At 43.2% G+C, this 22,263-nt stretch overlaps 2 protein-coding genes across 2 annotated transcripts; both read right to left on the reverse strand.

The window, feature by feature from the left end:
• Positions 1-5,756: 5,756 nt before the first annotated feature.
• npm3 (nucleophosmin/nucleoplasmin, 3) lies at positions 5,757-8,291 on the reverse strand. The gene is made up of 5 exons (XM_084021358.1): positions 8,121-8,291; positions 7,866-7,951; positions 7,577-7,696; positions 7,391-7,484; positions 5,757-6,703 (listed from the first exon to the last, which is right to left on the reverse strand). The coding sequence occupies exons 1-5, from the start codon at positions 8,194-8,196 to the stop codon at positions 6,588-6,590; spliced, it is 492 nt and encodes a 163-aa protein (XP_083877484.1). The 5' UTR covers positions 8,197-8,291; the 3' UTR covers positions 5,757-6,587.
• Positions 8,292-9,502: 1,211 nt separating this feature from the next.
• Positions 9,503-22,072, reverse strand: oga (O-GlcNAcase). The gene is made up of 18 exons (XM_084020854.1): positions 21,577-22,072; positions 20,876-20,927; positions 20,668-20,765; positions 20,394-20,524; positions 20,096-20,267; positions 19,903-20,001; positions 19,505-19,789; positions 19,207-19,365; positions 18,929-19,119; positions 18,434-18,694; positions 18,125-18,328; positions 17,556-17,730; positions 14,539-14,624; positions 13,317-13,421; positions 12,874-12,965; positions 12,595-12,787; positions 12,341-12,500; positions 9,503-12,052 (listed from the first exon to the last, which is right to left on the reverse strand). Exons 1-18 carry the CDS (start codon positions 21,740-21,742, stop codon positions 11,916-11,918), a joined length of 2,766 nt encoding a protein of 921 aa, XP_083876980.1. The 5' UTR covers positions 21,743-22,072; the 3' UTR covers positions 9,503-11,915.
• Between the last annotated feature and the right edge of the window lie 191 nt (positions 22,073-22,263).

Here is a 22,263-nt window from a genome sequence, read left to right on the forward strand (position 1 = left end):
TTTTTGATTGTCCACTAAAGATCATAACTCATTAACGGGACATTAAATGTGTCAATATTTGCATTAGCTCCATAATAAGGGTGGAAAAAAAGTGTGCAGACGTTGGTGCGAGTCGAATCCTGTTGGATGAGCGAATGTGTGCTCAGGTGCCGGTGTACAATCAGTGTGTGTGTGTGTGTGTGTGTGTGTGTGTGAGAAAGAGGTTACGTATAGGGTACAGGGTGATGCACTTGACAGCTGTGCTCTGTTGTGGCAGGTGTGTTGGAGCTGTATATGTATGAGTACAACACGCCTCTGCCTGCAACAGCACAGTGTGTGTGTGTGTGTGTGTGTGTGTGTGTGTGTGTGTGTGTGTGTGTGTGTGTGTGTGTGTGTGTGTGTGTTTTCAATGCATGGGGAACTGTCAGTTGTTGTGCAGCTGCTGTTTGTGTGCTTCAGTCAGTTGCTGGATCTCCTATTGGAGTTACAGTGGCCACTCGCTCTCTATCTCTCTTTCTTCCACACATTTACTATATATTTCCGAGAGTATTAACATCTGATGAAATGTATGACACTGTAACAGATGTTTGCATCCTGAGATGTCTTTAATAGCTCTTCTACATTCACACTGAAGAGGAGGTTTTATAGTAAAGACCATATTTACGTACATCTATTGAATGACAAAAAAGAAAAATCACACTAAAACACCTCTGAATGTTAGTGGCCCCCCCTTTTGTAGATTCACCGTTTAGCACCAAGATTGAATAATCAATCATTATGGACACAAGAGCGTGGGGGTTAAAGTAATCACTGAAATTAAAGAAACTCACAAAAGAGAAAAATAGGACGTAAGAAAGCACTTCATCACAGAGTAACTCCCTGGAATGCACCGAACATCACTGGTGATATATCGCAGCCGAGGGTGGAGTTCGCCTCTGTAACTCAGGCCTCCGATGAATATTGTTGACATAGTCCCAATACATTTGCACAGCTTGCAGCTTGCATAACCGTTCTGTCGGTCGGTGGCGGTGGATGTGAGAAGCGGCTGACACGGCAGCCTTCGTCGTATGTGTAAAACATGAGTGGCCATTAGTGCTAGGAGTACCGGACACACGGATTCTTAGCAGAACGTCCCAGGTAACACTGTCAGGAACATGGACACAAACTGCATAATGCATACAGAGTGGCTATTCATCAACCGCGCAGAATGCTAACCTTCATCTGATAAGGTCTTTGAAATCAGTGCCAAAACTCCAATCAACACACACACACACACACACACACACACACACACACACACACACACACGGTGGAAAAACATCAAAGACAAAGATCCGTGGCCAATGTTTTTTTTGATCTTCAGGTTTATTTTTGCCCGCGGAAATCACTGCAACATAAACCAGTCCTCTGTCAAGTTTCAGCCGCAGGGCGACCGACAACAATGAAACAATGTATAGACGTGATATAAGTGAAGACAGGAAGGGCGTGTGCAGGTAAACTGCACCACGTCTGTGTATATGAATGTGGCGGGCGAGGCCTTTTCAGAGGGCCCTCTGTAGAGAACAGCTGTATGCAGTTATGGAGGGGAGAATACAGTGGCACGCTTCAGCTGTTGCCATAGTAACATTGGACCACACTAGATTGACACATGTAGGTAAAAAAAACAAAAAAACAACTTTACTCAAGTACTGCACTTCATCATGATGACGTGACGACGATGAAGTTGCTGCTCAGATTAGCACACACTCTTTGAAAGTAGCTGAGATACGGTTCAGAAAGTCTGAGCGATGGAGTCAGCGCGTTGCAGCAGAAAACGCTGACAGGAAGGGTCAAAATCCCCCGTCAGCTGTCTCTCAGTTTCAATGTAGCAACGTAATTCCTCTTTCTCTTTGGTTGCTATCTTTAACTTTCCAAAATCATTGCGATGAGAGATTCCGACATGTTTGACTCAACATACGTGTGTTCAAAATGCTAAATGCTTCAATTATTCCTTGAAGTAGCCCGAACTAGTGTGTTATAATGTGTACTTAATGGGGGGGGGGGAGGGATTTTATGGATTTATGTTATTGCTTTAACTGGCTTTTTTTGTTTGTTTGTTTGTTTATCTGGGTTTTTCTGACGCACGCTCTCCCTGTGAGTCACTTTCCAAACACTGTTTTCAGATTTTAAATTGCTTTAATAATCAAATTACTGGCCCTTTTTCCACAGCTGACATTTTGACTTTTTTATAGAAGGAAAAGCACAGCTGTTCATAATCACATTAATGACGGCTGCGTTGTATTCGAGTGTCCCGGTAGAGTGCGTGTGAGTCTGCATGTACAACACCAGGTAATATTTATCTCATGGCGTTATTATATAAGAGTACAACCGTCACTGGGACTTGTTTGTTGTCTTTAATAGTTAAAAGGGAAACTTAATAATTGTGAGTATGTGGTCCAGTTTTACATAGTTGTGTGTTGGCCTTAACAATGAAGCTGATCTGTTTTGACTTTGATGCTCCCGGCTGGGATCAGGGTTCATTTACTAGCTGACAGCAACGCTTCAATATCAGGATATTGAACAGTCGTACCGCCTTGTGCCACCCAGAGCTGGTGAGAACTGGTGGACAGATGACATATCCCTTGGCAACCGTGGCACATTTCTGGATGGATCCATTCCAGTCGGTAGGAACAGGAAGTTTTTTGAACTATGATATGTTATCTGTGTGTGTGTGTGTGTGTGTGTGTGTGTGTGTGTGTGTGTGTGTGTGTGTGTGTGTGTGTGTGTGTGTGTGTGTGTGTGTGTGTGCGTGTGTGTGTGTGTGTTTTAGAGGGGCAGTATTCCACTGAAGAGCAGCTGCTCTACACTGACTAACCATATGATTCACTGGTGAACTATTGAAAGCACTTCAGGTGAGAAATACAACCAACACTGCATTGTTGTGTGAAATATTTTATTTTGTATTTTTTTTAATGTTTAAATAATGCTCGTCATCAAGACAGTACCTGCCGTTGGGTTCTAGTCCAGTCTGTCAATGCCTTTGATTATTTAAGAGGGGACTTAGAACCGTTAATCTGTAGAAATATTAATGATCAGCATACAGGATTACTGATTGTAACACAAATGCCTAATGCATCAAAAGTATTTTGAGAATTGTGACATTTTAGGCTCATTTAGAGCTGTATAAACCCTACAAATATGGTAAAAGGAGCATAGAATACATGAAGGTGAGTTAGGGAATACAGGAGATTTGATGTAGGAGCAACTCTCCCTAAAAGAGATTTGCTTCTGAGCCTCATCTTCACTCTTATTTCTTTTAATGCCCGTTTTATTATTATCGACAGATTTTTGCTTACGCTGTCGACGCGAGCCCCTTCTCCGGACGCGGCTTCGACCTCTACGCCGAAGGTTAAGGACTTAACGCATCACACAGATGCTGGACCATAAAACCCTGATATCCAATAAAAGTGGTGTAAAGGTTCACAAAACTCCCACTCAGCGTACATCCAGTCGGATGTGGTTTATGAGTCAGAAAATAAGAAGCAGCAGCAGCACCTGCTCTAAGTCAAGGTGACATTAACTAGTTGGAGGATTGTTACGCGTTGATTTGCTGTCTGTCACGTGACCCTTGTGAGGGTTGCTCATCTTGTTTTTTTTCACAAGACGACGACCACCTGGGACAATCAAGGACAAGAGCGTGAGTGTGACGCCACAGTAATGCTATATCATGTCTTTTTACCTCTGATTGAAGCATTCTGACCCTTTTTTTTTGTCTCCTTGTTTGCAGAAATCAGCCATCAAGGATGACCGCACCGCTGGTCATCTCTCATGTTACCATGGCAGCACTGGCTGGTTGTTGGGACGAAACTCAAATAGTGGTGCTCCACCCACATCCACATGTTTGGGTCCAAGCCTGATCCACATCCAGTGTGTCTGGTAGTATTCTAAGGGCCATCATGTCAGTGAGTGTAAAGAACGTAATTTATCTCACGAAGAGACGAGTTTTATTGCAGTGAATTACTGTCTTCATATTATGTTTGGGAGTTAAACCATAATTTGGCTAATGGTCACAACGTCTGTGTCACATTGTCGTTATTATGTCTGATTTCATTAATTAGTTGTTTAAGGCGGATTGATTTTGTAATGTTGATTTATAAGCTAGCGTTAAATCTGCTGCTGTGGATCTGTTCTATTCTATCATGTATGGCTGTAGTGTGGTGAAGCGGGGAGTGTACCTTTGTACCCCGGATCCTATGTTCCCTTTTGGGGAAAAACTGGGAACATACGTCCCGGGGAACATGGGGATGACCCCGTTAAGCGGACCTAGCTCAATCGCTAACACTACAACTAGGAACAGTGGACCAGTGGACCCTTGCAGGTCTGTTGGAGGGGTTTTGGGATTTTCATGGACAGGGTTTCAAGGCCTACTCAAGGGGAGGAGTGTCCAGGACCTCAGAACTCTCCCTTTAGAGGTTTACAAGGCATGTCCAAAGGGTAGGAGGCCCCAGGATAGACCCAGAACAAGACTATATATATCATCTGGCCTGGGATCACCTGAAGAGCTGTTAGGCATTGCTGTAGTTTTTTCATGACAATATTTGTTTAGAGTTGAGAGAACAGGGATCTCCATAAATGCAACAAGACACATTTTTTAAATTCCCACTCGAGATGAATGCAGCATGGTTAACATAGTGGACGAGGGCGGGGCTGCTCCGTCCAGCTCCACCTTCCTGCAGGCTGCAGCCACCACCTTTGACATCTTGTGTTCTGCATCTCCCTCAACCTTTTCCTCCCTTCATGCTTCACTAGTACTGTATACTTAAGTTTCTACACGTAGAGGATCACATTCCTGCATGTTCTTCTGTAAGTGACCAGATCTATAGAGTAGAGTATCTTTGGTGGACAGAACCTCCCTGATTGATCAGGCATACAACGTGTTGACATGTACCAGCTTATGTTCCTCCTTCTCCTGATTTCCCTCCTATCTCTTTCCCTGCATCTCCTCTAATCATGTCTTCACGGTGCCTGCAGGCTGCTCGCTCTTCCCACAGAAATGATACGAGATGATGAAATGATAACGGCAGCTGACGGATTGGCACTGCTTTCAACTGGACTGCGGTTTTATTAGTTATTCGCAGTTGACGGTTGGCTTCCGGATAAATCGTTTATTACACAGCAAAGAACAGCTAAACACTTAAAAAAGATGAGCATATGTGATAAGGACGATCCGTCTTCGTAATGTTCCAGCTCCACGGCCGAATCCAATCAGTTAAGGAGCTCCATTGCGTCTCAATATGAAGATAATGTGCAGCATGTCTACTTCAATCAGGGGCTCTAATGAGACAGACTGCAGATGAACTAAATCATCAGCTCCTCATTTGCGGTTTACAGCTATCTCTCTAAAGATCAGGTTTACATGCGAGGACATTTGTCTGGTGCAGAAGGGATCTACTGTGTTGGTAGGTGATGCAGCATGTCTGCCTTCATGAAGCTTCAGCTGATCACACCGTTTACCGTCACCCTTCAGCCACTCCAATGAGCCCTCATTTGTTTGTGATTTATCATCTGCTTTGCCAGTAAATGACAACATTTAACACTCGGAAGTGACGCGCTCCAGAAATATTGTTGTAATTATTCATCCGTCTAGCTCTCCGCTTGTGGTTTTTTCTGAGGGTAATCTCCTCAAGACCCATCTGACTGAATTCAGCTTCGCAACCTTAAAACCCATTTTCTCAATCAGCTTCTTACTGTGAGTAACAGAGTCCACAGTCATAATGAAGAGTAGCTGATTTTTCCTTTTCTGAAATGGAATCTTTTTATTTAAATCACACACAGTCAATGTGAAACTGATATTCACTGGAAACGAAAACATACTTCTTCAGGGGCTTTAAAGAGGTGCTGTGGTTATAAATGTACCGATATTTACTGAAGAACAATTGCTTCGTTTGTCTACAACCAACTCAACTTAGCGACTGCATAGTTTTAATGTAATTATTTTAACAGTCAATGAAATACTGTTTTATTTATGATTTCAAAAGGCCGTTAATGAAAACAAAATGGTTTCTTCACTACAGTAGAAAATCTTCACATTTAGGACCGACATCACGCAGAAAAAAACAAAACATTTTTTGAACTACAAACAGGAAATGGAGATATTCTTGTGCACTGAGAACATTTAATAAACTATGTATGCAAGTGATCTGATTGCACCATTCAGCTGGAATCACAGAGTCTCCTTAGTATCTATACAGTATCTATAAACAATACCAGAATCCACTGGTGGTAAAAGACATTTTTTTTCTCACCAATAACTCCGTGTCAGTGGTGACTGTATCATATACAGTATAAAACACTGTGGCATCTCATAGCAAAAACACTTCTTCTATAAGTGAATGTCTTAACGGCAGTCAAATACACTGCTGAGTCTAAGAGCTCGCAGCGTGATGTCACTTCCTCCAACAGTGTTCCTCTTCCACCACACAAAGCATTCGTGTGGCTGTGTGGAAAAAAGAAGTAGCAACGTTTGTAAAATGTGTCCGTCCTGTACAAAAAAAACCTGTTATTTCATAAAAACATTTCATTGAGTGAGTGTGGGGCCCATTCCAAACACCTATCAGCGAACTCTCCCCCTACTGCTTCAGCTGCAGCTGCTTCTTCTTCGCTGGTTTAATGGGAGAGATCTCTTCCTCCTCCTCATCGTCGTCATCATCCTCATCAGACAAGTCCGACTCCTCAACCTGTGAGGCTGCACAAGAAACGCAAAGTTCAATCACTGTATTAAATTGAATCCTGGTATTATATTTAATTACAGGGTCAGAGGGCGGCTTTATTTAATTGGCCTCATGCACGGTTATTATGCAGCTGCACACACTCATTACAGCCAGTGATGAGAGCAAATCTGCAGCATTGAGGAACGTGCACGTCACAGACTTTTAAATGTATGTATTCATTGAAGTCCATATCAACAGACTTGAATTTTAATTAGAAATGCATTTGACATTTTATTGGCCAAATAAGCATTTAACCTTCCGTGTAGTTGGTTCACCTTAAAGACACACCAGATTAGGAAAGTAAGGATTCATAATTGCCATTACAATAGGTATCTACGTGTTTAAGGTAAAGGCATTTTCAAACACACATTAGTTGCTTAGTAACTGCATTCTCCCCCCCCCCACACACACACAAATCAGCTTATGCAACAATTACAAGAAGATCATTTTCAATTAATCTGCAGATTATTTTCTCAGTTAATTGATTGTAAGCCCTGGTTGACACATTTGTACAAAACTGTTCTCTAAAAAAAACTCTAATTTTTCTGTTGAAAATGTGCCTCGTTTAACTATGTCGTTATGCTTTTTAATAGCCCATGCATCAAGTTCTGGAGATATGCCATTAGATAACACACTAGGAGGGTTAAAAAGGAGAGTATTACCAATGAGGTGTAAGCCGCTGACGGTCACTGGTCCTGTCCCAGCCTTGAGCCGGATGGTCACGGGGGCTTTCAGCTCAAACTCGCCCAGGCTCACCTGAGAAACAGAAGGTCAAAAGGTTGAGATACATCTCTACCACGTACGGTACATTCACCTGCGTGTGGAGGGGGGGAATCGCTGTGCTGTACCATGGGAAGACAGCTGATGTGAAGGTTGGCGATGGGCACTGAAGTAGTCTTTCCTTGGTGGTTCATGGCCGTTACCTCCACCACATTACTCTCCTCCTTGGCACTCTCTCCTAAACAAACCTGCCAGAAGCAAAGAATATATATATTCAATAATGTCTGTGAATTGTTGGCTGGCAGATTAAAGTATGATTTGAAGTGATTTAGCAGCCTTTGATAGTTTTGATACACACTTTCCTGGGACAAAGCCTTTTGAACCGGTGACTATAGAAACTGTGGCAAACGTACGTACCGTTCTGAGTTCAAGGAAGTGCTCCAGGTCCTCCTCTTCATCTCCCTGGAAAGTGTAGAAAGGGACTTTAGATGACAGCTCGCAGCCTGGAAGACACATCAAACACAGGATGGGTTTAGTATCATTTGTGCAAGTAAATACAGTGGTTGGAAAACAGAAAAATATCAAAGCGGGCTCGTCGCTGTGGGAACATCACAGGAGAGACCCACGTGTGCGCCAACAGAGCCGAAGAACTGGATTTAAAACGGTTCTTACTGAACAGGAAGCTCTCCAACTTGGACTGGCCGGCGAGTCCGTGGTCCACGGAGCAATCTTCGTCGTGGCAAGACATCTTGTCGAGGTCCAAAACGTGGCTTTGCTGTTAACACTTTAAAGCCAAACGAACCGTCCGCGAAAAATAACAAGCGCGTCGCAAACTAACGAGCATGCCTGATACGTCATCACTGTGCGCCTGTGGCTCGGTGATATTTTTTTTTCTCTCTTCCAGACCGTAGGAGAGCAATGCGTTGTATTCCTTATACACCTGTTTTTTTTATTTTTTTATTAAAACTAGATTAACGAATAAATACGGTGCTGCTATGCTAATTATCTTTTAATAACATGAAGCTACCGAAGGAATGAAGCAAAATATGTATTTATAAAACCAAGACTTTTAATTTGAAATTCATTAAAGGAATACTTCACCGGTGGAAACATTAGTCTGTATTGAAAGTGGGTCATATAATGTAGTTGAAATGTCAAATGAATTTAGAATTTGGTGGATTCTTGACCGAAAAAAGGCAGACATTTTGGCACATGTAGATGGCAGACAACAATTCCCACAATGCACAGCTCCTCAGGCCACTCCCACTGATCTCACCAGTCCCCTGCTGATTTACACCCACACATCACTGTCTCAAAGTCATAAACAAGAGAGAACACAGAGAACATGACTGAAACTTTACTGACAAGTTCCGACTGCACATATTTCTAGTACACTCTGGATCGGCGTATATGAGCGGTCCAGCAATGAGTGGACCGGTCCGTCCAGCCATCTGGCGGCGAGCTTACCGGGCCGGCGGTCCAGCGGCGGACTTACCGGTGCGGGTGGGCTTACCGGTTTGGCGGCGATGATGCAAAATGGCGATTTTGCGTCATCGGAGGCTCTTTTTCAGAATAGAAATACGGATATCTCTCGTCTCTGGGGAAAATGAAGGAATGATGCACGACCATTCAAATGTATTACCGGATTTCTAACGATACAAAGCTTAATGCCAATGGGTGAAGTATTCCTTTAACATTGCATTTATGACTGTATTTTACTCAAGAAGGGCTTTTTTTCCAGGAATAATGCAACGGGTGGGCAGTTTTCAGCATCACAAGCTCGTTCACGTGTATGACCACAACACTTACAGGGATATTAAACCAAGGATCATATTTTTGCTAACGGGGCCTACTCCGTATACAGACATAACCATCCCTTTATTTGTCAAAACAGCAACGCTTCTTTCAGGGCTGACAGATAAGAAACAAAAAGGACATTGGACAGAAATGCTCACAGAAAGATTCATGCAACAAAAAAACACACTAAAGTAACTTATTATGGTTTATTAGTTTTGAATCTTATGTATCTTACATACAAATTTTACATCGGTTAATGCCCGCCCCTCCCCAGCCCTAAACTCCGAAAATCAAAATGTACAATTGGAGCCCCTTCCCTCAGTCCCAGCCCATTCTATCAAAACCGGTTGGCAGAGGAGAAAGCTAAAGTATTGACCAACGGCAACAAGGACGTTTTTTTTTTACAACTGAAAATTCTGCTGTTGTTTGAGAAGAGGAACAGCAGAACTGTAAGTGAGTTTCACAGCTTGCTGAAACACAGCCAGATAGGATGGCCGTACCGGACAAGGGGCATTGTAACAAAAACCAGCACTTTTAACAGAACGCTAGCCACAATTTCAATCAAGATATACAAAATAATAACACTTTATGATTGACTGGCTACGAACTACAGTATCATACTCACAGAGGTGAGTGGCATGCTTCTTCCTCTGTGTAGAATAAAATGAGGTTATTCTAATGACCGCCACGGCAAATCCAATACACCTCATGCACATTATGAATGTACACAGTATCAAAACAACACATTGGCAAGCAGCTCCTGAAAAGCAACTTATGAGCCTCACGTTACCAACAGAACTATCTATAGTCCAAGTGCTTTTTTTTTTTCTTTTTTCTTCTTTTTTTTAAATCAACAACATAACATTTTACAAAAACAAATGGGAAAGGGGTCAGAATATAAAACATTCAGTGGACAGATAGGAAAAGGCCTAGCTCCAAGACCCGACAACTACAGCTCATCAGTGTGAGAGCCACTTTGGTGACCGGATACCAAGAGTGCTCACCGCTCGACCGAGAAGACATTCATTTGAGAGTATGCCACGTTGAAAAAGTGCAGGGAGGAATGCAAACTGAAAGATGTTAATGTGTTGTGGTAATGTGGTTTATATTACCAAAAAAAAGCTTTTAGCAAAGTACAATTCTTGCACGTCGTCCAGATTACCTGCTGCTTTGCAAGTCAGGTTTGGAATTAGTGGTTCAGAAAAAAAAAACTGAGCAATGAAAGTGGGAGGGTTAATGCTTCCAGGTCTTTAGGGTTCTTACTTATTTTAACTAATGCATTCCACTCAATCAAATGTTGCATATTTCTTCTTAATAGCAGATCAGAATATCACAATTTTGGTCCCACTGGGTATCAGAAAACGTTTAATACTTACATATATTTGATACAGCTTAGCTAGATTGTCTGAACTTTCTGTGACACTGACACGCCTGCTAGTCAGCTAAGGTTTATAGACTCATTTCTGTGCTGGAGTTTGGGATCTGGTAGAGGGCAAAACTAAGACATGTGACCCTCGATGTCAGGCTACATCTCTGGAATTTGAGCAATAACAAGGCCAATGTCCTAAAATCACCCGTTTCTAGCTTCATCTGACTGATACATATTAGAAAAGCCTTTAAAACAGAAGACACTGGGTTCTGCGATACAAACCTAAAATCAAAAGGCAATAAACCAAAAGGCAAAAGCTCAAAAGGGAAATAAGCAAAAAAACGCTGAATCATAAGAAATAAAAAATGGCCACGAGAAAAGCGCTGAACAGAAATAGGCTGATGGTTGTAAACTTGTGCAAGCTTTCCTAGCACTTGCCAAATGTCTACTACTTCTTGAACACAAATTGGAGGACCTCCTGGTTGAGTCTTTAACAATCTCAACAAACGTTTTCGCCTTGATGAGCTGTGACGATTTTGTTGAGGGTTTCACAAACCCCCCAAAAGCTACCATTTTCCACCCTTCGTGTGTGCATGCGGCGTTTCGCATCGCTTTGTTTGACAGAAACACGGCACTTAAAAAGGCCTCTTTCTCCAAGTCTATTGTGGAGCAACTGGAAATACCATGACGCGATGATGAAAGGAATACTCTCACATAGCACCTCACACCCTGTATAAAAGGTGTCCTACTTATGTCGACAGCTGCGTTATTTCTCGGTGTCGAGGCAGGATGTACCGGTAAGACACTGCCTGAGATACAGGCCGCCCTCATTTCACAGCTCTGCCTCCATTTCGGATACAGACACTTTGCGTTAGGGCATGTGGGCAATATCCATGTAATGACTACCGGATTAAATCAGAAAAAGGCTTGTGGAATCATCACTTCCGGCCTTTCCTGGAGGTATATGAGTAGCGGAACCTCGCAATCATTGCTGGAGTGCCACTCTTCCATGTTGGCTCAAATCAACCGATTACAGATCACTCATCGGCCTTTTGGCTTCGGAGCTGCTGAATCCAACCGAGCCATGAAATCTAATGGCAGCGCAGGGAATCTGTGTGCGACTGCTGTGCTTCTGTACACAAATCCTAAAAAGAGGTTTTTCCCGGGGCTTGCCCAGATGGTAATGTGGTATAAAATCATCATGGAAGGTTTTTTTTCTCATGAAGGTAGCAAACATGTTTAAGCCATGTCGACCTGCTGTCCGTCTCTCTGTCCGTCTGCTATTGTAGCAGGACGTTTCTTCATAGGCTGCGTCCCATAATGATGACGTCTTTGGGGAAGCCCTCCATTTTGGCCACTTCAAAGCATCCCAGCTTACCATAGAAGTCCAACATTCTCTTATCAGTCTGCCGAACCTGACAGAACGCACCGAGAGACCCTGGAAGAAAGCACAGATAACCGAGTCAATAACAGAAATCCCCAACATCATCTTCCACACAATCAGTGAGGATAAATAAGCTGACGATGATCTTCTACGGTGTCCCTGAGCCATAATGAAGTGGTTTAAGACCTCGGTCACAGGATGATTATTATATCAGTGCTTGAACGTGTCCTGATTAACACCTTTGTCTAATGTAATGTTGTAACACCACTAATAACAACACAACACGTCCTAGCATAGTAGCGAACAACATTACTATCATAAATAAAGACGGCTGCCTCCTACCATTGGCCTTAAGACAAGAGAGAAGACATCCCATCATGCTTTTGGCCACACTGGGGTCGTCCACCTTGGCGTGAATGTCAACCTTGATGAGAGAGGGGAAGTTGGAGAGGAAAGAGTCTGGAAGACCTTCCTCCTCTTCGTGAAAACTGAGCATCATTTTCTACAGGGACGACACACAGAGACGGTCAACTTAAATCCAACAACGGGAGACACAACCGTGTCATGGTAGTAATAGAGAAGGGTTAGGATCCTACCTCAGCATCTGTGAGGTCCTTCTCACAGTCGGGTTTGAGGTATTTCTCTTGCATGAACGGAATCCAGTTCAACTTGCATTTGTTGACGAAGGGCTGGACGTCCACTGTCCCGACAGCATAACCGCAGATCCCTTCATCGTCCTCGAGCACAAACCCGTAGTCTGAACTCAGCGTCAGGAGACCTCCTACTAACCTGTGAACAAACGGGAAGGATTTCTGTCAGCCGTGTTGACTTGCACTGCAAGGGGAAACTGTAGTCCGGGCGTCAGACGGTTTTACCTGTCTCCTATGAGGTCAGAGTCCGCATCAGGGACTGGGGCATCCTCCATTCCTTCGCTGTACATTTCTTTACAGATTTTATAAATTGCAGTCTGCCAAAAAAAAAGAAAGAACGTCTGTAACTAGACCAATCATGGCACGAAATATGAAAGCTAAAAGACATTTTGGAAATTCACGATCTGAAGCTGCCTTTACATTCAGCACGTTTGCTGATGTAAAGAGCAGTAGAGTGTCGTGGCACATTAGGTGCAAACATTCACAGCTTAAACTAGGCCAGTTCTGCTGGGAATACTTGTAACTGGCCAACATAATTTCATCAACCATACATTCATTACATTTCGGCTATGACATTATTAATGCTTAGTAACTGTAATTATTAAAGAGCTCTTGGAAAAAAAAGAAGGAGAATGACTGAATAATAAATCCGCCAACAAACATCCTACCTCATCTTTGGGAAAGTACGGCCTTATGGTATAGATTTTGGAGGACGGCATTGAAGGTGGAGGTTGGTAGAAAAGATCGTTTGCCGCTTCTATTGGCAACAATCTCTGTGGGTATCAAAAGAAACGGGTTCAGTTTAACTGAGACCAGGCGGCGTGTTGCTGTGGCTGACTGCCTCACTGTGCATTTGCTACAGTTGAGCCACTACCAAACCAAAAGGAACTACAAAAAGAGAGCAAAGGGCTTTGGAATGATACATATTAATGTTTCATATATATATATATATAAAAAAATAAAAAAAGCCCACATGTATAACGTTCCTTGTTGATCTGACAGTGGACAACAAGAGCAAACATCACATCTTTCTCACCTTTCTAAAGGAATAGCGCAAAACAAGCACACACACACACACATTTTCTTTTCAAGTATATAATAAAACAAGAGTGGTATTTTGGTCTGACTAAGGTTTTACTGTCTGAAGGAGATGCTCCTTTCCCTTTTGTAAGACATCGCAATATTTCGCTGCGCAGGACCCTCCTGTTGAGAAAAATAATGATGCTGGCGCAGAGAGGCAGAGAGAACTCCAGGAAAAAAAAAACCAATGAGGAAAAATTAAATGCGAGGAATTCATTGGCATATTAGTTGCCATCGTGGTGTTTTTTGCTACTCTCCAAGTATGGAGATACTACTTTAGACTGGAGAGGTGTGTTTGATCATGGAGTTTTCCCGTTACAAAACATGCTTGCGTTCTCGCCGGCGCTGCGATGCCTGTGCGTGCGCTTGCAAAGGGTTGGCTTGGTAATTTGTACGCTGTGCTTTCCTGCAAAGAAATGAGATGTCATGAAAATAAAACCTGGCCATGCTCGCGTGCGCTGCGCGCGCTTAGGGAAAAGCAGCATCTCCTTGGGCAGTTGCTGAAAGAAATTCAAATTAATCAATCAGAAAATGTCATGCCAAACATTGGCTGTGACCTCTTGTCAGGATGGGTTTCAGGTGAACCCTCCGACAAACTGACATAACCCAAAATAATGCAAGGAAGTGAACTACTATGGAGAATAAGTGGAGGGGATGGAACTCGGATGTTAGGAAGCCCAACCCGATACGATCAGCTCACCTTCGACAGACCAAAGCCCTTCTTACATACGCACATATTACCATTGTCCACTTTGTTTACAAGACTCTTTTTTTCCCATTAGATTGCTGTAAATTCAGTGCATTAGATACCTGGAACTCTCCTGCTAGACCTCCCCTAAAGGCCCAGGGTTCTTGGTCTCCTCTAAGGCATTGTGCTGAGGACTGACTACGACACCCTGTTAGGAGCACAGCCAAGCGGACATTGTTACCACAGGATGGGGCTCTCTGACAGATGAAGGGAGTGGGGAAATGGGGGAGGAAGGAGGGTCATATGTATCTAATAGCATAATCCATATAAATAAATGTATTTTATTTTACTCATTAAAACATTAAAAAAAGGGCCTAATTTGGAATAAACTATATTCAGAGGAAAATATTTAATGACGGGGGGGCTCAAGCAACTAAAGCTTACGTGTTTGCATGAAGAATTCAGGGCCAAAATAAAACGCAGCATAAATTCTCTGTGTTGCTGTTCCACATGAATTGGTATGCAGGTCTTAAGAAGTAAGGACTCTGGTGAGAGAACAGCGTTACGTACAGTTCAGCCCCGTTCCTTGAAAATCTGACGTACTACATAAATATTACACTGACCATCAGAGCTGAAACCCATACTGCCCTCGGACTACAAAAGTAAGCTTCAGGTGCCTTCACCCCACTCATCTTAGCACCCCGTGTGAAGTCACATTATCATATTATCTGCCTCGTCACATGACTGGGGAGCATGAGTCATCAAACCAGGAAGCTAGAACAGGGGGGAGGATTAATATGAACATTCCCTGGGTTAAAGGGACTTTCAACTCACTACTAAACAGCCACAGTCAGTCAGACCAAAGATGAAACACACTGCAGGGACACAGCATATCGAGGGGTATACATCTAAAGCAAGGGGGGCTCTTAAGAGTGTGTATACAGCAGCGTGCCTGCTAACAAAGTCTAACCCCGGTTGACGAGAAGCCCTGTCATGTGACCAGACAAATGCAGCGCGTGGGAACACCTAATAGTGCTTTACATAACCTCAGCCTGATACCTAAAACAATTCTTCTGATGAACTGACACAACACAGCACGCAGATGCACCCACAGGAAGGAACTCTGAACTTGCTCGCCCCAAATTAAAAAACTCGGACACGGACAAAAGGATGACCTCTCGTCTGCCACCTCAATGATCCATTCAGACTGCATTGTCTTAACACAATGCTCACGCATGATCTCGACAAAGCATGTGTGTGTGAGCACACTTATCGTCAATACACAATCAAAAATATCCCTGAGTAGGATGAAGATCATGTGCCATGGTTAAATTTCAAAAGCAAGTGTAAATTCCCTTTAGTAGGTGCATCAGGCTGGTCTGTGTCATTTCTATAGGCCTACTGACAGAAACAAAAAAACAAGTTAGAGAGATGCTGCCAAAGAGAGAAATTTGGGAGTTAACACTTAGAATTCAAGGCTAAAATCGCTGCGCAAAAATGTGACTTCATCCGGAGGGCCGCTTCCTTTTCCTCCAAATTGATCTTACATTTATAAATCTAGTGAAAATCAAGAAAATTACACAAATTCCTGTCAACTGCGAGTAAAACAAAAAGGTCGCGACGCTTGCACTGTGCATACATCGGCCACTGTCGCTCCAATAGCAGTAGAAACTTGTACTGTGGATTCTTCCATCTGTACATAGTGAAGGGAGAAAACAGTAGAAATAGTTATTAGTAAGTGTTCGCAGTACAATAACCAGGGAGGTTGTGACTAAATGCCGGCTGCACAGCTTCTATTAAAAAGGGGGAAACCGTGGGACCTGATTTCTAAAACCTGACAATAGCAACAGCAGAAGTCAACAGTTTGGCACTTAATGACACTGTAGTTATTACGAGGAATATTCAGAGACTATATTCACGGGGCACTTGATATCCTCTATGTTGCTAGAGTGGTTACAGTGATTTACTGATGCATCAAGCAGGTAGTGTAGCTTTTTGACATGGCTTTGCCAGTGTGGGTATGCTGCCTGCTGTGTACTCTGGGCTAGAGTCCTCAGCTTTACCATATAGGACAGAAACCTGTGAATGAAACTGGGTTACAGGGGATAAACTACAGGCCATGCTGGTGCTTCAGACTATTCAAATGAACACTCCAAAAAAAAAGATGGGAGACGGTATCAAAAGGCTGAATGTCACTCAAACTGCATCACAGTGCACCATCTGAAAGTCTGAGGTGAAGGGAGGGAGAGAGAGAGAGAGAGAGAGAGAGAGAGAGAGAATATCCTCTCTTACACAGGGCGATGGATACAGGTTGAGCAAAACATTCGCTGTTGAAATCCCGCCTCATTTTAGAGTCTACTCAGGGAGTTTATGCACCAGAATGGCCTTCCATAGTCAGTCAGCTTGCTCTCCAAGCTCGCGTGCGCGCTAGGGCATGGAGGAGGGGGGGGGGGGATGGGGACTTCCCCCTGGCTCCCATCCCCACAGACAGAGAGATGGAAGCAAGTGTGTCTGTGTGGGAATGCAGCAGTGATGTTACTGGATACACAGCAAGCAGCAGTTACCCTGCTGGGACGTTTGCCACAGAGACCCAGTTAAGATGTCACCGAGATGGGGGGCAGCTGGTTATGGAATAAAATCAGGAGGATGCTGGCAGTGCAAGCGGCATTCAGTCAGGAAAAAAAAACAAAAGAAATCAATGTGTGGAACAAGACAAATTGATCTATTGAGATGCACCTAACCTGATCTGTGCAAAGCTGAATTATAATGTACTGCCATAAATTAAAACTGGAGGTATTAACCACTGCTCTGATCCGTCACCATGCTTACAGGTGGTGGCTAAGATCTCTATGAGCCATATTGCTCTAAGTGTTAAGTAGCCTGTGCATGATGTGTAAAATAGTTATAAATGTGCCTCATTAAACTATATAGCACTGGACTACAAGATATTCCATGCAGCTAATCGTTATACTGATTTTTATTTATATAATCGTTTTTTTAAGGTGATTAAATTCATTGTGTATAAATGTGTATCTGAGAGTAATGAAAGTCAGGATTACCAGACTTCATCAGACTATTAAATCTAATCTACTGCAATGCTCTCTAAGAGCGGGTGCCTTGTGGTTACCTTCATACATACCTAGCCACTGCACAAAAGACTTGACCATAGAAATGATGCTCTTGATGTCCCAGATGTAAGAGTAGAGGTCGTAGAGGATGGTTCGGTTGGCCGAGTTGGACAGCCGCGTGAACATCTGGATGACGGAGCCGCACATCTCCTCAAACTTCTCGGCCCTACTTTGCCATTCCGCCACCTGCATGCAGCACAACGGTTCATAAATAAGAATGCATAATACAGAAATTATGAACATTAACAACGGATGTGTTTGACTCAACTGTCCCAGTCAGCCGTGACAGTTTTGACATTTTATTATTCATACTTGTGCTTTTCTGTAAAATGGCAAAACATCTTTCAGAAAAATGACAGATGGTTTAATAGGCGAAGCTGTAGTTTCCACAAACAGAACAATACTCTGTGGTGCTCTCCATCGCCTTTCACAACTGCGCCACCCAATGGGCAGCATAGGTAGTACACATCCACCATTTTGTTTTCAACAAGCAAGCCCAGTTAATTATGAACTAGTTTCCTCAGATAGACCTCATTCTCTCGACTGTGTATGTATGTTGATTCTAAAGGAGTTGACCCACCTTTTCAGTTTCCTTCCTCTTGCAGTTGACGCTGACAACGCTGCTGTTGGCTCGTAGCCAGTTGAACTCCTTCAACATCTGCACGCCCTTGGGTCCATGTTCATATGGCAGGTAGAAGAGCTCCGCCAGCAAGCACAGGTCCTCAAGTGTGAGGGGCTCACATTTGAACAGGGGCGTCTCGTCGGGCCCAGGCACATACATATCCTGAGAACCAAAAAAAAACAGAAATAATGTGTGCCTTTGACTTATTCTAATGGGTTTTGCCTTCAGATATATAAGGAAACGGAGAGTCAAAAAAAATTGTGGCACCTGCTTGAGCAGATCATCTGTCTGCATCGGGGCGATATCACTCCCAGGGTCCTCTTGGATAGACTCCTCAGGAGACTTTGGCTCTGTCAGACTCTCCTTATCTGTATCCATGGGCTTCAGGTCCTCAGTCATCTTGTCAGGTAGGATAGGACCAATCTCCTTCTCCTCTGGGTCAGCTTCTGCCCCTGGCTCGGGTTCATCCAGCTTCTCAACCACCATCTCCATTGGCTCCTCATCTGAATCCTTCTTTTCCGTCTCCACCTGCACAGGAGCAGTATAAATACATTTGTAGATCCATATACAGATGGTCTCCTCTCCAGAAAACAAATGTTTATGAAAGAAAGTTCATTTTCTGGTGATGTATGATCATAAAGAAGCCCGTACAATAATTGCTAAAGGCATAAACGACATTGTTGGAGCGTTTCATTTCTCGAGGAACCATGACATACTCATTCATGTGATACTATTTTGTTTCTTTATAAAAATAAGCCTCACCTCCTCTTCCTCCAGAGGTCCCTTTTCCATGATGTGTGAGAGTGGATCCAGACAGAGAGCTGGCATGGCTGGAGACATGATGGGCTGCTGGAATACAGTTGTGACTGTCGTGGAAGAGCAGAGAGAGGGAGCCGCCATGGACGACACTTCGATGTCTGTGCTTTGGGCACCACTTTGAGGCACCTGTCGGCCTGAAAGACAAAGGGTATGCCTCACTGAATCATGTTCTTCCATCCCATTAGCATTAAGATATGATCAGATAATGGGACTGCTCTCACTGTTGTATTGATGAGGCTCAACAAAGTCCCCTAGCCATTCTGTGAGAGCCAGTTTTAGAGCAAGCTGTGGGCTGTAGAGCATGTCCGTCTCCAGTTCTTCATCACTGCCTTCATTCTCCAGCTTGATCTGGATGGACACTGTGCTATCCTCGCCGTCCGCTGGTGAAAAATAGAATAGACCGCATTAATGAACTTGCATTATGATGCCTTGTGACACGGTATAACCACCGGCAGAGAGAGATCACAGTGGATCCGCATTAAAACATTACAACTAAGTTAACATTTGGATCATACTTACTCATGACCACATCCTTGCGCACCCCATTCATATTAGACTTGTACCAGGTGGCCAGCGTGTGGATGGCGACAAAGTTGGACTCAAACTCGCAGTTGGGGTTGGTGAGGACTCCCTTCAGCCTGGGGATGAGCTCTGTGGATCGGCCCTTGTATGGCCCCAAGAAAAGCCTCTTCTGGTCGTAATCATTGGCGTGAATGTTGTCCCAGATCACAGGTGCTCTTCTCAGGATTCTTGACACCTCCTCAATTGACTCCACTGAGATATCTTTGGACACCACCTTGGGGCCTGCAGAAAATAAAACATACCGCAATTACTTGATGTATCTACTAATCTGACATGTATGATTGTAGGATTAACGGTAGTGATGGGGTTGGTCAGACAGAAAACTGTTAACTCACCAGTCCATAGAACTTCAATGCCAAGCAGGAGCTTCTCTCCTACCGTGTGGAGGTAGGGGGACTGAGGGACATTTGGGTAGCAGAATGTTCCACAGTATTCTATTTCAAGGCAAGGAAACAAGCAAATAGAGAATAAATCAGTCGGTGACACAACGATGTAAAATGTGCAGATTCAGACACAGAACTGATGTACCTGTGGGACAGAAGAGGAACGTCTCAGGCTCCCCCAGGTACTGGTAGATCTCGTTGGTAATGGAAACCTGAGCGTGTGCGAATGAGCTGAACACCTCTTTGTCAGCAGGGCACATGTTGTGTTCAATATCGTCAAAAAGTAAGGCAAATGACTTGCAGCCAAAGTGAGTAACCTATGGGGGAGAAAGGGATTCAAAATGATATCCATTGTTATGGCACATAATGCTGCAGAGTGCAAGATGCACAGAATACATCAAGACACATTGTCCATGCTACTGTCATAGAAATTGTCGGAATACCTGATCGAGTTTCCTCTTGAGTGCAGAAACCTCTTTCTGATTTGAGAAGGTGATGTCCAGTCCAGGGGAAATGGCGTAGATGAATTCTATCCCATGCTCCTTTGCAGCGCCAATTAAAGTCATGAGTTGCTCTAGGAGGCAGATGGAAACAATTACTCACTGAATGCATTGTTGTGCTGTTGTAACAACTCTGAAAGCTTCTTATTCTGCGATATTCAGAAGGACCTTTTACTTAGACAACTAGTTATTACTCCTTTCTGTGCTGAATAGTCACCTGCTTCTTCCACCGAGTACAGCTCTCTCCAGAACATTCTGTGTTTATAGTCATCTTTGGGTGCATAAAGGTATGTACTCAGTCCCCATTTTTGTTGCCTGTGAAATGCAATGATGTACAAACTCAATGTAACACCTGAAATCTCCCAGGTGCAATATTATTGGTATTTCATTATTCGGACTGCTTTAATAATTCACATAGTGCATACCTTCTGAATAACTCCTTCCTCTGCTCCATTGTCCATGGTCGACCGTAGAAGCCTGCATCAGCAAACAATGGGATTAATTGACATGCATTCTACAGTACGGACTTTAGGTTACATTTAATGTGCATGTTCAGCTGCTTGACTGCTACATATCCCAATTTGCCCCCAGACAGGGCTGCAAGATAACTCATCATTGTGCCTATGAATTTTTCAATTCTTATTCTGTCTGAGCAGAAGCCAATCACACAAAATATTCAATTTATAATATCACACACAAACCAAAACAAATTGTTCTTCACCTTAGTTCACGTTTTGTATATTTTCTTGAAAAAACGACAATCAAAATTAATCCTATAACAACTAATTGGGAATTATTGATGATCAAATGTTCATAACTGTCCACCTTAAATATCAATTCACTGTTTATTTATAATCTGTAAAACCATACATGATTAATTTGTTTATCTTGTAACATATGCATTAAGTTTAAGAGTCCCCTGTCGCTTGAGACAATTCCCAATCAAATGTCTGACTATTGATTTTCCAAATGTTATGATGCGATACTACACTACAGGTGATTGCAACAACAATCTTCTCCCCCAAGATGAAGCAGGTCTGCTGCGGCATTTTGAGGCCCCATTTTTGATTGCATGCAGGTCACAGCTGCATCACATGTGAACGTGTAATCGAATATTCAATATTACCTTCCACGACTCCACAGATGAACTTTCTGTTGCCAACCGGTTCGACTCCGATGTCGGACTCTTCCACCGGGCCAGCGGCCTCTTCACAAACCTCTCCGGAGACTGGGCTTGGGCTCGGTTCACCGTCCACTTGAGGCGTCTCCAGCGCCTTATCTTTTTGAACCATTTTTAGAGATTTCTCTCGATGGAAAGTCTCCAAATTCAAGACAAATCAATTGCGCGCAGTTATTTCTATGTCTGAAATTTAACAGACGAATACGCCAAGCAAAGCCTGGAGGAAAATCGTCACTGTCTAACGTGAACGTTAGCTAGCCAACGGAATTGACGAATCTATCAAAATCGTCGAAATCGTATATACGTCTTCTACGCGATGCAATCAAAATAACGTCATCTGGTACGCGAAAACATGTATGTTTGTTAATATATGAGGGAAAACAAGACGTTCGTTCGTTTTGCTCCGATCATTTCCTTCTCTTTATGGCAAATTTGTCCTGGTTTTCAGTCAGTTCCTGTTTACACCGAGTGCGCATGCTCGCAGAACCGGATTAAACCAGTCAAAACTAGATATGCGTGACAAAACACCGCCAAGATGTCACAGTGGCAAAGAGATAGATGACTCGTCTCCCCCGCAACGCTAAACATCTGCACGAAGGTGACATTTTAAAAGCAAAATTGTTCGTCATTGTA

The sequence above is a fragment of the Eutrigla gurnardus genome (genome assembly GCF_963514095.1).
Source record: "Eutrigla gurnardus genome assembly, chromosome: 11".
Taxonomy (NCBI): Eukaryota; Metazoa; Chordata; class Actinopteri; order Perciformes; family Triglidae; genus Eutrigla; species Eutrigla gurnardus.

What these genes read in the sequence shown, in the direction of transcription:
- npm3 (XM_084021358.1), bottom strand. Translation starts at nt 8,196, where the DNA reads ATGTCTTGCCACGACGAAGATTGCTCCGTGGACCACGGACTCGCCGGC. An exon ending in ACTTCCTTGAACTCAGAACG is followed by an intron (nt 7,697 to 7,865) that starts GTACGTACGTTT and finishes TGCTTCTGGCAG; the next exon opens with GTTTGTTTAGGAGAGAGTGC. An exon ending in ACATCAGCTGTCTTCCCATG is followed by an intron (nt 7,485 to 7,576) that starts GTACAGCACAGC and finishes TCTGTTTCTCAG; the next exon opens with GTGAGCCTGGGCGAGTTTGA.
- oga (XM_084020854.1), bottom strand. Translation starts at nt 21,742, where the DNA reads ATGGTTCAAAAAGATAAGGCGCTGGAGACGCCTCAAGTGGACGGTGAA. An exon ending in CATCTGTGGAGTCGTGGAAG is followed by an intron (nt 20,928 to 21,576) that starts GTAATATTGAAT and finishes TTGCTGATGCAG; the next exon opens with GCTTCTACGGTCGACCATGG. An exon ending in TGAGCCTCATCAATACAACA is followed by an intron (nt 19,120 to 19,206) that starts GTGAGAGCAGTC and finishes TTTGTCTTTCAG; the next exon opens with GCCGACAGGTGCCTCAAAGT.